The 16,635-nt window shown below is 36.9% G+C and overlaps 1 protein-coding gene across 4 annotated transcripts in view; it reads right to left on the reverse strand.

Moving 5' to 3' along the window:
- Nucleotides 1–16,635, reverse strand: part of LOC114047037 (spermatid perinuclear RNA-binding protein) — a 136,988-nt gene that overhangs the window by 20,304 nt on the left and 100,049 nt on the right. For 3 of the 4 annotated variants that reach the window (XM_027867702.1, XM_027867705.1, XM_027867704.1), the window contains 7 exons: nt 12,284–12,378; nt 11,490–11,585; nt 9,349–9,460; nt 8,394–8,491; nt 7,299–7,410; nt 2,414–2,503; nt 824–1,023 (listed from right to left, as the gene is read on the reverse strand). In XM_027867702.1, the coding sequence (XP_027723503.1) occupies nt 824–1,023; nt 2,414–2,503; nt 7,299–7,410; nt 8,394–8,491; nt 9,349–9,460; nt 11,490–11,585; nt 12,284–12,378 (803 nt within the window). The remainder of the gene's footprint in view (nt 1–823; nt 1,024–2,413; nt 2,504–7,298; nt 7,411–8,393; nt 8,492–9,348; nt 9,461–11,489; nt 11,586–12,283; nt 12,379–16,635) is intronic. The other variant, XM_027867703.1, reaches the window with a different exon arrangement.

The following is a 16,635-nucleotide window of genomic DNA, read 5'->3' on the forward strand; positions in this document are numbered from 1 at the left end:
GAGACCGGGTTCTCCCGCTAGGGAGCAGAGGGCACTGACCCAAGCTTCCCACACCGGGAGCCCAGGGCCTGGTCACTGGCTCCATGTGCTAGGGCATCCAATGTTGGCAGTCAGAGGCTGCAGGACTCCGGCAGCCCACCTGGTGTCAGGCCAGAACCAGCAACACTGGAACTCCAGGGGTAGGATTGGGTAGTGTGGCTGCTGGAGATTTCCTGCTTTCCCAGGCCTTTCCTTCCTTTTGCCCTCTTCAGCTCCCCCCAGAAGGATGCAGGGTGTTCACCCATGTGGGGCACCCTGGAGCGCAGCTTCCCTTAGTCTCACTGAGGCACTGGGAGAGCCGGTTGCTGTAGAATGCCGAGGCACCTGGTGGTTCTCTGAGCTGGCCTCCACCAGCTCCCCCACCCTCAATGAGGCACTCAGAGGTCCAGGCACCAGTGCTTGCCCGCTCCACCACCCGGGCTTCAGGATCTCTTCCTGGTATGCTGAGATACGGCTTTCCACTAGCATGCTGGGATGCCTCCCGTTCTGTACTGCTCCCCTCCCCTAAGGTAAAAGGGGCCTTTCCAATTAATTCCTCAAGCTACCTAGGCTACTAGACTGCTGCACCCCATCTTTCTTTTGGTTCAGCTGTTCCAGGGTTTTTCCTGGGGTGATATTTTCTGGTATTTCAGGGGCTAATAGGGGAGGGCAAGAGAGACTCACCTCGTACTCCGCCATCTTGGCTCCTCCTAAGTGATTTCTCATGAATGTGCTCACATATGAGAGAATGTAAATTTAGGGGGGAAAAGTTTTGAGAATATATAAATAAGCTCAATGAATTTACCTTCACTGCTACATGAAGTTTTGCGGTTTTCTTAGATGGTCCTGATGCTTCATATGTTGTGCCATCCACATCTACAGACATTGTGAAGACTGGCGCATGAACAGGGCCAGACTGGGATAAGAGTTTATACTGGAGACCAGGCCTGATCTGGTTGAGCCTCATAAGGGCATTCATTAGATCTATTGCTTTACTGTCCAGAACTATAAGAGGATGAGGAATAAGAAGAAAAAAGAATGAGAAAAGCTTTATTATCATTAGAGATAAATAAATAACCCTTGCTCCAAAAAAGCAGCACCAAGTTTAAAAGATGGGATAAGCACGCCACAAAGCTGGTCAACAATTTGCTTTCACCTCTCATATTCTACTTCATGGAAATTCTAAGCTTCTTCACAGCTCAGCTCAAGTGGCACTTCCTATTTGAGGTGGGGTTTTTTTAAGTGCCACCTCCTCAAAAAAAAAAAGTTTGTATTCATTATGTATACATTTTCAGTTTATTTAGAGATCTACAAACTATTTCTTTCAATAGACTGCAAGCCCGTTCCAGTCAAAGATCATGTTTTTTAGTCTCTGTATCCTCAGCACAGAGCATAATGCCAGGTACACAAGAAACGCAACACAATGTATGTTGATTGGTTAATTCAAAACTTGAGATTTGGCTCTACACTGGTGCAGGTACCTCTTCCATTATTAGACATCACAGTCCCTCCACAACTAAGTCAACAGCTCCATCAGCAGCTGTGACTGGGGAAAAAAAACAAAACAAAAAACCATCATGAGGTGATACACAAGTGCTCAAAAGGTGAAAAGCCTTCCTGCCCTTAGCAAGGCTGGCCTCAGTCCGTTAAGATAACCCCTTCTATAGGACTTGCCAAAGCATGCAGCTGGCTGAAATAGCCTATCTCGAACCCTGAGTCATCTCCATACCACAATGAAGCATCAGAGCAGAGCTTTGACAGAGAAGGTTTTCTCACTATCCTCACTTGAACTTTAAGGAACTGTCATTATACTGTAGTGGGTTATTCCTTCCATTGACATAAACCGCAAATTACTAAATGGTCTTCATGAAAATCTATGGTTCAAAAAAAATTTTTTCACCCAGTGGTCAACTTTCTTGTGAAAATCCTCTATGCTTTTCTAAGCTGATCCTTAGATAAGACAAACAGTTGGTCTACAGGCCTGACTCAAAGCCTGTTCATCATATTAGGAGCTGCCGAATCACAGGCATAATTTTTGTGAAGATTCACCTTCACAGCATGATGAAATCATGGGCAGATGATTTTAGTATAAGAGTTAATCTACTTTTAAAGAGTTAATTCTACTTTTAAAACTATCAACTTAACCTTGAAAAATACTGCACTATTGCTAATGAACAGTACAATGAACTTAAGAAATTATATCAGACACTCAAGAGACAGTCACTATATTAAACATCAGTATCATTCACCTCTTAGCCAAAACACAAAATTTTCCTTTCAATATTCTCAAAATTCCAACATTCATCTTTGAATCTGTTCTATTTCATACTAGGAATCTTTCCCAGATCACATCTATTTTAACTGAAGAAAGATGAGGAATACAATCTATACATACTCTTCCTTAAGTTTCGCTTCATCTTTTTATTGGGATCTTTATCATCTAATCCATCTTCAAAAGGTCTCTTCAGAGATGAGGAACCAGCACCTGAGAAAATAGTGTAATGGATTTGTTAGTCAAAAATAGAATAATTGCAAAATTATCATCACATTGCTGTCACCCTAAATAATATATAAAACACTGTCATCCCAACAATCCCATGAAAATGGTAGTGAAAGGTACTGTTAGTCTCATTTTATAGATGAAAAAAAAAATGAGGCTTAGGTGAAGAGACTTAGTCAAATTCAAAAAAGTACCAACTGCTGAAGTCAAAACTCGAACTATCTTTGCTAATGCCCAATTCCAATATACTTTCCACCACATCTAGCTGCTTCTCTCTCTTCTCTTTCAAATAAGACTGATATTCTAAAAGTGCAACTTTACAACCTCTTAGCCTTAACATAATTTCTTATGGCAAATATTATTTATCTGCTCATATTTGTGCCATTTGATTTAAAAATAAAACTGTAATTACATATACTGAAGTGTAGCACAAATAGGTAAATGTCTTGCCACTACCTTCACCTTTGGGAAATAACTATTTCTTTTAGTGTCCTCATCTGTATTGTCCATCCAAGCTCTAAGAAAGTCTATGAACTGGGTCTGTGCTTTTAAATAACAGAACTGTTTACAAGCAGTCCACTGTATCCCTTCTTCCTTCCTTGTCTCTGCTTAACAAAAAAATTTCCCTTTCAACACATATTTCACGGACCACTTGCTCCAGGGAATCTTCCCTAGCTACTTTTTTTAATAGCTCTTACTCTCAATATTACATATTTTGGGTATTTATTTTATGCAGTCATATGTCATTCTATTCAATCAGAATAGTAACAACACTATATTATATTTCTCCAAAGCAATTGGAAGCTCTTTGAAAAGCAGAAGTCATGTCTCCTTTTAATGCGTAGCACTAAGTTGAGCATATAGTAGGTACTCAATAAAATCTGTTGGGTAACAGGAGGAAACTATTACCCAGGATCAAATTAGGTCAAAAACTGTATTTTTATAGGAAAAATAGCAGCCTACATTTGCACTTAATATAAACTATTACTCCTGACAACAATGCTTTAGCAGTAGACAGTTCAAGTATTAATATCCCCATTTTACAGGCAAGAACCATGAATTTCAGAGTAATGAAGAACAGACACAGGACATAGGAGTCTATACTTTTATCTTAAAGATAAAATAACTGAAGCCAGAGATGTGAAGTGATCTTGCCTAAGAGAAGGTCACACATTACAACCATTACTATATCCTATTCCCCAAATCTCCTTTATAAGACCTTCAATTTGTATACAGATGTGAATTTTATAAAACCTTCAGATTTAATAAACTGATGTCAATTATAAACAACATCCGTATCACCCTACAATTGCCATTTTATACAGTTATATTATGTTTAGAAGAGGGTGGGAGTCTCATTTTAGGTTTGGATCATAGAAAACTAGCAAAACCAAGATTTTAATGCATGTCTTCTGATTGCTCAAGTGCTCTATATCACTTACACTACAAGTTCAAAGGTAACTTCAACAAGTTTCATGATTCAGAAGCTGAACAATTCTAATTCAAATCTTTCTGTTAATGTAGTGCCAAGGAGGTGAGGCGTGCAGAAGGGAGAGACTTACAGAACCATCTCAGCTAGATAGGTTGTAAGAGGGCCTTAGAGACTATGCAATGCAACCTAATCATATTAAAAAGAAAAAAATCAAGGCCAAAGAGTTTAAGTGATTTGCCAAAGTTCAGATAGTAAAAAGTCAGGAGAACCTCGGTGTGCTGGCTTCCAGCCCAGAGCTCTTGCCTCTGCACACTATTCTTCAGTGCTCAATAAACTGATACCACAATAGAAAGATTTGCAGACGTATTTCACAAAAGATTGCAACAATATAGAGATTAACTCCATATTCTGTAATCACCAAGATTTACTGTCTCTTGGAGGAAACACTGACTTCAGTTACTCTATTAGTCAATACTTCCCACTCAGGACAATCCTGATTCCAAGAGAAAGTAATATATGCTTTGTAATGCAAATCAAATACAATACATAAAATGATGAGTGTGCTAGGCTTGGAGACTGAAGACTTGGAGAAAAGAGGAAACAAGGTCTGTTCCAATCACATTCTAGTTCATTAAAATATATCAAAAGTTGCTTCCTCCAGCCTGCCTAGAATTCACAGGTTGTCTTAAAACTAAATAAGCATGCTGTTCAACTATGTAAATGATGTGCCAATGGACACAACTTTCTCTGCTGTGAACAAATCATCCAAGGAAACCATAAACTTCAGAGCACAAAGGAGACTTTACTACTTCATTTTACAGAGGAAGAAAAAAATGCCTATAGAAAAGAAGTGTTTTGCCCAAGCATTATCCTCTATACCAGGGGTGGGGAACCTGCAGCCTCAAGGTCACATATGGCCTTCTAGGTCCTCAAGTGCAGCCCCTCTGACTGAATCCAAACTTCACAGAACAAATCCCCTTAATAAAAGGATTTGTTTTGTAAGACTTGGACTCAGTCAAAAGGCTACACCCAAGGACCTAGAAGGCCACAGATTCCCATTCCTGTCCTATACTTATTCTGCTTCTTTTCAAGAATGGGTAAGAAGACATTTTAAATAAAATTATTTTTAAAATATAGAAGTGATTCTCTTCAAAAATACAGATTTGGTTTTTATGCAATTAGATAGTAGCAACATAATGTAGTTGAATAAGCACAAGTACAAGTTAAGAATATCTGGGTTCCAGTCATGAGCCTCTCCAAGCCTGTTTCTTCATCTCATGCAGCATCCTCTACTATAATTTAAGCTCCTTGAGGGTACTGACTATCTAAGTTTTGTATCTGTATTGCCCAGAACCCAGCACAGTGCCTAGCACAGAGTGGATATTATAAATGCTTGGTTTATCAAGAAGTGGGGGATTTGGTTTCATATTCTAAGTACTTTGTCTAACCCTTAGATTCACTGGAAAACTCAAGTATAATCATTAAAGTAAGCTGTAGTAAAATGAAATTATAATTCATACCATTATAAATTGCAGGAATCTGCTTTTTAAACAATAAAGGGCTACAAAAATTAGGCAATTACTACTCACATACCAGTTTCCTGTCCCCAGGATATAATGTTCACATCAAACTTATTTAGACCATATATTAAAAAGAGAATTAAGAAAGACTCCACTAATGAGTTTACCAAATATCCTTCTACTGAGAATCTTCATAAAAATGGGGGGGAGGAGATTTTTTTTAATCCCACAGAAAGAACATACTGTATATTAAAAGAGCACTGGGTTTAAGCCTCTGCTTTGATACTATCAATGTGATCCTAGATAACTTACTTAAGCCCTCCAATGTACTCTTTCCTCAATTATAAAATCAGAAGACCCACTTACAACAGATTCCTCCCAGGATGGTTGTAAGGAAAGCGCTTTGTAAATCTTAAAGCATTAAAACCAAGAGTTTTTTTATTACTGTTTTATTACATCATCAGAGTTCGACTTTAATGACCTGAGAACATAGAATATTAACATATTAGAGTTGGAGAGGGTTTTATAAGTTATAGCTAGAAGTGACCTTAGAGATTAATTATCTAATCCAGCCCTACCATTTTCCTGATTAGAAAACTGAAATTAAAACACATAATGGCTAATTCAATTCAACTAAATGTTTGTTAAATTAACTAAATAACAGTGTGTTTTGGACCCATGGATTCCACCACCAAATGATACAGATTCAATCTGGAACCTGACATATCAGAGACGCTGGTTGAGGAAGATCTTACAAATACTACTCTCCTCAGTTGGATTTACAGTGCTGGCAAATTAAATGCTAGTGACCCAAAGTTTGTCCAAGGCAAGTAAACTCACTGGGTAAGTATGTATCCATCATCTCTTCCATAGCTAAGGAAATACAGGAAGGTTTTTCATTCTTAAGAGTATGTCTTCCCATATTTCTGGAAAACTGGTTAAGTATACCATGTAAAATTAAGTGTAAAATTACTAATTCATTCTGGCAATTACTTATTTAAGGCATACTGTAACAAATCCCGTGCTAGGTACCATGGAAAATAGTTCTCTATCTTAGAAATTCATTTCTGTTAAAAACAGAAGGAACCTTAGAGATCATGTAATCCAACTACGAGGACAGAGGGCCAGAGAGGTCTAGTGACTTTCTTAAGGAAAGTCACGATGTGAGCCGAGGTCTCCTGACTTATAATTAAATTCTCTTCCCTGAACACCAAGCTTCCTTTTTAAGAATGCCAAGATGAGAGGGACAGCTAGGTGGCACAGTGGATAGAACACCGGCCCTGGAGTCAGGATGACCTGAGTTCAAATCCAGCCTCAGACACATAACACTCCCTAGCTATGTGACTCTGGGCAAGTCACTTAACCCCAATTCTCAAAACACACACACACACACACACACACACACACAGAGTCAAGATGAGGCCATGGGTAGGGATTCAAAGAAAGGGACGTCTTTTCATTTTTTTCCAAGTGCCTTTGATAAGCAGTTAAATTTCACTAGCAGAAAAGATCGAAGCAAGATAGATTTAAAGCTTGAAAGAATCTTATAAGATTATCTATTCAACTCCCCTGATTTTAATAGAAGAAACTGAGTCCCGGAAAGGTGAACTGGTCAGATTTACAATATCCAAGGTCACATAAGGTAATAAATGTCAAAGTTGGTATTCAAAATTCAGCACTCTATTACTCCTATCTCTTAGAATATAAAATATTAAGAGTTCAACAGAATTTAGAATAGAGAATGTTAATTCTGGAAGATCCCTCAGGCCCAAGTATTGAAAACTCATTCCACACCCCTTCTTCCCCCAAACAAATAATTATTACGCACCTTCTTTGTCAGTAACAGACCAGGAATATTTCTGGAAAGGTTTATTAGATGGGAGAGGATCCATCTCCAGCACTTTGTAAATCTGACCAAAAGCTGATAGTCTGAGTGCATGCTGAAGAAAAAAAATTTCATGTATTCACATTCAATAACATGCACCCACCCCACCCCCAAAAAAAGAAAAGTCCTAAACCACCAGTAAGAAAGATATAGGATCATTAGGAAAGATATCTTATCATGAAGCCAAAAATCTAAGACTAACAGAGCAGAGAATAACATTCACCATCAAAACTGAATCACAGAATCATGGTCTAGGACTTCATCAACCACAGTTTACCTCTTAACCTCAACAGAAATCTCCATTACAACCTCCCAGACAAGCTAACCTCTGCTTGAACACCTCCACTGATAGGGAACTGAGTACTTTCCCAAGTGAACCCAGTATACTTTTAGATAGCCCTGTTAGTTATTCCTGTCTCTTACTGCAACATTCATTCATTCACTGCTCCCAGTTCTGCCTTCTGAGGCCAAGTAGAAAAAGTTTAATTCCACTTCCACATGACAGCCTTACCAACAGCTGAAGACCAATGTCTTCACAAGCTGTCACCTCTCCATTTCCTTAGTAAGGTTCTCTGTACAACATATTTTCCAATCCCACCAACCTGGAGACCTTGTCTTTCTAGATGTTCTCTAGATTGTTTCTGCTATAGTTTGGCTTCCAGAACTGAAGACAATATTCCAAATGCTGTTTGATTACTGCAGAGATAAATAGTAACATTACACCTACCTGACCCTGAACAGTAAAGCACTCTGGACATTATTCATTATACAGCTTATTAGAGCACATTAGCTTTTTGGTTGCCATGTCACATTAATTTACTTCTATTGATGTTGTGATTCACTGAAACCTCAAAAGTCTTTTATCACATAAACTGCTGTTGTACACCAATACTTCCCCCTTCCTGTAAGTGGGCAGAAATTTTTTAGAACTCTCCATCTACTCAAATCCTTCCAAAAGAGCCATTCCCAAAAGATTTATCCTACTTTTAGTTACAAAGTGTCAGCTAGATCCAGGTCCTAGAGATTAATGTGTTTTACCTGGGCACTGTGTGTAATGTCTTCTTTTTGTTGAATTGTCATATAACTCAATGCATCAGTCGGATCCCTCTCACAGGGATCATGAAGACCTGGCCCCCCTATAAGAAAAGAAAGAAAAATCCCAGGTACAATTTAGAATACGGCTCAAGTTTGTAGGAATTAGATTCAAGTCAGCTCTTAAAGAGTCAGGGGCAGGACTGCATGTTTTCACATTTAACTTCTCTGCCTGTTAGTACCATGAGCTTTAATAGATGCAATTAGTTTAGAAAAGGCCAAAATTACATCTTATTTTGAAAAGTACATGTTTATAAGATTCAAAACTGACAAGGACCTTAGAGCCGGTCAAATCCCCTCATGTTACTGGGGAGGAAAATGAGGCCCACAGGAAAAATTATTTGCCTAAGATTTCAGAGAAAGTTTATGGCAAAAAGACTAAGATCAATCACTTCAACTTTCTAAAAGAAAAACATGACAAAAAATTTATTTAACACCCCCCATCCCAAACATCTATAAAGGAATCATATATATAAAGAGAACATGATTTACACTTCCCGTACAAACCCCAAATCCTTAAAGGAACCATAATACAACAGTAAGAGCATGATTTACCTGCCCAAACACACATATTTCATGATTTCTTTTTAAACAACCTCCATGAAACAAACAAAAAAGGTTTTATTTTCCAATCACAGAGATGTAAGTAAAGCATTACCACAATTGGCATCCTGCATTATTAGTACTTTTGTGTTAGTAAACAGAAAACTCAGATTATAGTGACTAAAGATGGGCTTTTCCAATGTAGCTTTTCAAATTTCCTCACTATTCTAACTAAGAATTCCAAATGGAACACCTCCCCCACACTACTGTACTGTGCAGAGCACACATTAAGCAGACATTTTAAAAATAGACAGATGAGATTTTACTTGTTTTTGCTCCCAGAGTTTGAAACCCTTACCAGGAAGAAGTATTCCAGATGCCAAACACTCCATTACTCGTCTCAAAGCCTCCCCAGCGCCCAAAGGTCTATTACAGGTACCTATAGACTTTTCACATATAAGCTCTAGTGGCTAAAAGATATTAAATTACAAATTAGTACATGCATCAAGTGTTAAAAGGAATCCAAGTTAAAACGTGAGCTAATAATTCACTATGAGGATTTGGACATGTCACTTCTCCTCTCTGGGTTTCAGTTTCCTCATCTATAAAATAAGGGGATTAGACTAGATGATCTATAAGGTCACTTCTAGTTCTAACATTCTATGTGCTGTGTTCTAACATTCACAAACTCATAGAACCACAAAGGGCAAGGACAATTTTTAACATAGGATGTTAAAACAAAGACTGTTAAAACTAGAAAGTGCCTTAGTCATAGAACGTTAGAATCTAGAATGTTAACATTGGACAAGACCTTAGAAAATCAGAATGCACAACCATGTAACACAGAATATTATACTAGACAGGACCTTAAGAGACCATCTAGTTCATTACCCTCATTTTACACATGAGGAACCTGAAGTCAGGAAAGGTAAAATGACTTGCCAAAGGTCACATAGCTACCTGGACAAAGCATTCAAACAGCAAACAGCATCACAAACAACACAAGAGAAAATTATCCAGAGTGGCCTATGCCAAGCACTTAAAACAGATAAAAGGGCACTATCATGTACCCACTCACTATATTATTAGATACTCAAAATGATTGTGGACAACTTAATCAGGTCATAAAAAATGACATTTTCTTGATTAATTTGTGGGTTCTCTTTTCAATATTTGCTTAGTATTATGTTGATGCTGTTGCTAGAGATGACCTTTTATTCCAATGAATCTATAATAAAGGAGAAGTCCACCACGGGAATTCCCACATCAAATAACGTTTGCAATAAACATTATGTACGAGATATAAATTCACTACATATGAATGTATATGTGTGTACATATACATATATATATACATATACATATACACATACATACACACACTTATTCACTACTATAAATTCAAGGGTACCTATTATAGTTTCAAAATTCAATAGAAAAAAAGACTACATTCTTTTTAAGAAATAAGAGTCAACCATTCTCAACTACAAAGAATAAAAATAATTTTAAAAGGCCAAGGCTTAATGGCATTTATATGGGCATTCTATTATAATGGTAGGAGATTTTTTTCACATCGCTTTTGGAAATATTTGCCCAAGACACTCAACAAACGATGACAGCAAAATAGTCTTTCAAAGATAATGACAGGATGGATCTATTTTGCATTAAAAAGTACTGTGTTACTCAGAATATAGGTTGAATATTCCCCAATTTAGGGTATAAAATTTAAGTGGAGCTTATAATCTCAAAGCAATGAATACTGATGAGAAATAAGAACACATGTTCTTATAGCTTAAAAAAACAACAAACAACTTTCAGTGTTATTTAATATGGCAATATTGTACAATTGTCTTTTTGGTATATTACCTATGAATATATATAAAAGTTCTTCCTTTCAAAGGGATTTAATTTTAGAGGTAAACCCTATATTCAGATCAACAGAATGCAATCATGTATTGGTTGACTACACTTGTTAAGATTACAGAGTCCATGATTGTAAGATTAGATTTGGAAAGGAACCTAAAGATCACCAGGTCCAATACTCTTAATTTTACAGATGAAGAAACTTGAGGTTCAAAGAAGGGAAATTATTTGAACAAGGTTACACCTATATTAAATAACAAGAGTTAGAATCTTGTTTTAATTATCTTTGTATCTCTCTTGCTGTCTAGCACAGAGCACTACACATAGCAGGCACTTAATAAATCATTTCTGAGTGAATGGTGAGAAAAAAACCAGGGATGTACACAGCACTAATACTAGGAGATAAAGCCATAACATGCATATGGACAAGATGAAAAGTGCCAGGTGCAAATAACAAGACTTCAAATGGGCTCATATATGAAAAGGGAGCACCTAATAATGCATTTCTCAACTATTTCCTAAGACAAAATCAGGAGTATTAAAATTCAGCAGGAACATAGAATTTCTGAAGGCTTCCCCAAAACAGTAGCCTAGGCATTTGTCAGTTTACCCATTAGTCATTTTTTACGTACTTACCCATCCTTTTAATGGAGCCCATGTGGGTACTCTGTTGCACAAATCACGCAGAATGCGGAGGACAATTACACATGATTTTAGTCCATTTGCCCTTGCCTAAAACAAACAAAAGGGTTCCAATACACCTACTGAAATCCATTCTTCATTTTATGCACATTGGCCTTGGATAGGTCCTTTATAAATGATTACTAATTAGCCAGTTAATAAATCAGATTCATGCAAACAAACAAAAAAAAAGCAAGATCTGTGTTTAGAAAGGCAGGCTCAAAAGTAAAAGAAGGAAGCTTAATGTTAAAATTGCTTTTGTAGCCTCATGATAACCAAATACCCATTAATTATCTATCCATCTACAACTTTTTCACATTGCCCAAACTGTTTTGTTTTGGTTCTTTTTTTTTCCCCCATCACTTGAATTTCAAAGAACCAGACATCAAACAAGTACTGATTCACAGAATATTACATCTAGAAGAGGCTTTGGAACAAGAGCGTTCAAATGGGAAGGAACTGCAGAACACAGACCGTTTGAGAAGTATGCAATCAAAGACTGTAAAAAAGTTCAAGTTCTATGGGGGCCTTAAAAGACACCTACCTCACACTCTCAGTTTACAGAAGGAAAAATTAAGACTCCAGAAATAAGTGACTTGCCCAAGGTCTTTGGAACCAAATCCTTCTGAGTCTCAGGCTGGTGTATATTTCTGCTAAACTATGTTACCAACTTAAGCTGTTTCAGTCAGTATTGACAATCTAACCCTCATAAGGCTACAATAACAATGAGGTAAGAACAAATAGCCAACCTGAAACCATTTGGCATGTCGGAGAGACGCCAAGGCGTTCAGGCATTTCTGCCTGTCCAATAAGTCCGGAGGGTCTTTCATCGAAACATTTTCTACTGGTAAAATGGGATAAAAAGAGACAGATACAATTTGACCAAGGGGTTTCTGTCACATTACCAAAAAGAAAAACAAAACAAAAGATCGCAGCAGCATCTCAGTGAGCTAATAAGACTCCCAGAAGGTTTAATGGTGTTTTAAGACGTGCACAGAGTTATTTAATTCAACAGCCATTAAAAAGTAGTAATGTGCACATGTATAAGATATAGCAGAAAGGCATTCACTCAGTATACAGATCAATGACCATTGCTACATACAGTCTGGGATCTTATTAAAAATGTATAACAATAACACATTGTTGCAGGGCATAAAATAGGGATGTAGCACTTTTTCCTTTTTATTCAGAGACAACATTTAGGTAGGAACTACTGAGCAATAGTAATTTTTCTTTCTAAAAGGGGTTTTGGCCCCTGGTTGGCTCATATTTAATCAAAGTTTACTTTAAAAAAGATTGGCTAAATTCTCCATAGCTATGTGAAATTACTTATTAACCAAAACTGTGGCCCACTGAACCCAAGATTAATCCCTGAAATCATCTAAGGGATGTGTGCCTCTGCTTCTCCAAACAAAAATTATTTTAAATCATGGTGGTTTTAAAGGTTTCAAATTTTCTGTCCATTTAATTTTTAATTTCCATTTAAGATTAACAAATATTTATCTTGCTTAAAATTTGGAGGCTAAATCCATATGGGAACTGAAATGTCTAAAACGTAAATAATTATTAACGATATTAACATGTCAAATAGAGAATTTTAGCACTTCCCTTACTATAATTTTATGAAGTGACTGATGCAACTATTACTGCTATTTTACAATATTATACAATATATTTTTACAATAAGGCATAAGGATGTTAACTTTAACCAGGATTGTGCAACTAATAAATGTCAGATAAGATTCAAAGTAGGGCCTTTCAGCAACAGATCCAGTGCTATTTCTACTATAACACACCATCTCTAATAGCTATAATCTGGTAAGGGGAGAAAAGAAGGAAATATACAGCTGACACAGAATGTGAAGTTAAAGCTAAGATAAGTAATACTGAAGTATACTTTCTCCATACTACTAAAGTATAGGCCACTTATGGACAAGATTAAAGTCATATTCATCTATTTATCTCTCCCAGAGTCTAGTATGGGATCTTGTACATAGTAAGAACTTAGTATATGCTAGTCAAATGGTAAATAAACAAATTTCCCAGACATATGCCAAATTTATTGTGATTTTTTTTTTAATCTGAGGACTCTGGAAACACAAAATAAACCCCATAAGGTCAATTCCCAACTCATTATCTGACCTAAATCAGAATAATCATTACTTATTTTCATCTTTTGGGAGCTACATTTTTTGTGCAGCTTACTGATGTGTTCAGACTTTTTCCACTAAGATAGAAATAAAGAAGAATGGGAAGAAAAAAAGGAAAAGGAAAAGGAAAAGGAAAAAGGAGGTAGAGAGGGGGAGAAAATAGAGAGCAAAAAAGAGAAGGAAGGATTAAGAGAGGAAAGGAGAAGGGGGATGGAGAGACAGAAGGATCTCAGGAGGCATTCTTAACTTAGGGTCCATGAATCTAGGTTTATTTGTTTTTTAATATTTTGGTAATTATATTTCAACATAAGTAGCTTCCTTTGTGATCCTATTAATTTTATTTTATGCATATAAAATATTATTCTAAGAGGTCTATAGGCTTCACTAGATCACCACCCCCAAAAAAGTTACAAACCCGTGGTTTGAGTAGTGTATTTTAACACTGATGTTTCCACTTCCTACGGTGTTTTGGGGAAACTATGACTGCAAATTCAATGTGTATCTTGACAGATTTTTAAAAAATCGTAAACTAAAAGCTAAGTTGTAAAGTGCTACAGAGAACAAACCTCTCAGTGGTTTTGTCATTTTGTGGTACAATCAGCTAGTTATGTTCACCAAAGGATGAAGTGCTACATGCTTATTTTCTGACCTGGTGAGCCCAAAAGCAGATATTTGCATGTGTTCCCATCATCTATTGCAATGTAACCCACAATACCAGGCAGGGCTGACTTCCAACCCCTTTATCCATAAAAGAGGAAGTGTCAAAGAGAGTTGACACTTTCTTGGTGGGTTTCCTAGGATAGGAAATTCCACTGTCTGCAAAACTTTATTGGTTAACATTTGGCTCTTGGGATTCAAGACCAACATCCCTTAATATCACCATTTATTAGGGAGCACTTGTACTGGCTTTACTGCATTAGCCAAAGTACAACTGTGGGCAATACATGCAAGCACCTGCAAAAAAAGCTCATACAGCAGATAAAACAACTACTATAAATGAGTAATTAGAATTTTCTGAAAAGTTAGAAACGGCAAAAGTTGACTGACTGCAAAATAGTTTAAACCATCAAAGGGGACTGAACCTGAACATTCTGAAGGTTTATTCAAAAATAAATCATAGAGTACTTTAGAGGCCTAGAATGTCAGGAATAGAAGGGACCTCAAAAATCATCTCATCGACTCCTTACCCCTAATTCCAGCTAAACAGTTTTACAATAATAATGATTATCATAAACTTATGTTAAAATAGTATTTTAAACAAGCTAAGTTTGCACCCATTATCTTACCAAATGGAGAGGGTTTTTTTTTGGGGGGGGGGTTGGGGATGTTAGGGAGTTAGTATTATAGTCAAAGAGGAAGGGGGGCTTCACTCAGTAACCAAAGGATAACTGAATCTTAAACTTTTATATGCATGCTGTGGTTAACAGAATAGCCTCTTCCAAACACTCCTGGAAAGGTAGTTGGTGGGAGAATTATTCATTCTATTTTATGAATCATCTGAGGCCTACAGAGGTAGTGTGTTTTGCCCACAGACAAGTTAACTAAGAAATGGAGGAGCCAGGACTCAAATACAGATCTTATGAGCCTACACTGTGACTCAGATTTGATTCTTGGATCTCCTACTTCATAGCTGTATGATGTTAGAAAGCAAATGGAAGTTACCACGCTGCTTTGGGCAGTCAACATCCAATTTTAACAACATTTTATTGTTGCTGGAAGGAGTTCTGGCACCAGGATCCCCCCCCCCCCCCCCCAAAAATAGAAGAAATATCTTTCACATAGATATCACATTCAATCCCCAACGTATAAGCATTCAACATCTTAGAAAATGTTTACAGGATTTTGTTGCAGACAGTCAACATTTTGTGTGAGAATCTACAAAAAAAAAAAAAAGAGAGAGAGACAGAGAGAGAAAGAAAAGAAAAAGAGAAAAAAAGGAAGAAAGGAACAGGCAGTGAAGAGAAGACTATATTCCTTTTTACACCATTATCAGAATGGCCATGTTTCTTCATGCTCTGCTGGTCAGGAAATGATCTACTCAAGATTTTTCAGTATATTTGGGAGGTTATGGTTTCATAGTTGGTTTCATTTTTTAATTAAATAAAGGGATAACATGTAAATGTTTGTTTAAAAGCTCGTTTTAATCAAACATTATATAGTCAAATTCCAGCAAACAAAACAGGCTATTTACTAATTCTCCCTACTTATTTTCCCTTGCTACTGGCTTCCAAAATACTTTATACCTTCTGTATCAGATAACTACCTCATACTTACAAAATTTTAGGATTGAAAGAGACCTTAAGTGATCATCTGGTCCAGTGTTCCCCAAACGTCAGTCTGTGGAAAATTTTTTACCAATCCACAAAACTTTTAACGGTAACAGCAGCTACCTAGCATTTCAGTTTACGAAGTGCTTTATGTAAACCTATTCATTTGATTCTCATAACAGCCTGGGGAAAGAAGTATTATATGGATAACTGCTTTATAGATGAAGAAATAAAGCCCAGAAGGGAAATGTGACTTGCCCAAGGTTTCACAGCTGCTAAACCAGGACTTAAACCTAAGTGTTTTGAGTCCAAAGCCAGTACTCTTTCAACTATTTTGCACTGCCTCCCATCACCTTAAGCACAGTACCTGACACTTAATTCATGCCTATCGTTTAATTTTTTTCCTTATACTCCCAATGCCTACCTACACTGTACTTATTTAATAAATGATTGTTGAACTGTACTGAAATTACACCCCGGCTACCTAATAGGTCCTTACTTTTTAAAACTAAGCTTTATAAATTTAAAAAAAAAAAACCTGATTCTTTTTCTCTAACTTCTAATGATCCATGAAGGCCATCACACTGAGGCTTAAGGGGGAAGGGAAAGCCATCCACAGGAGAGAATTTCAGTATTCTACTAGTTCAAAGTATAATTTGGGTTGAGAAACATTGAACTGGTCCA

Source organism: Vombatus ursinus, unplaced genomic scaffold, assembly GCF_900497805.2.
Source record: "Vombatus ursinus unplaced genomic scaffold, bare-nosed wombat genome assembly UNPS02014786.1, whole genome shotgun sequence".
In the NCBI taxonomy this organism is placed as follows: Eukaryota; Metazoa; Chordata; class Mammalia; order Diprotodontia; family Vombatidae; genus Vombatus; species Vombatus ursinus.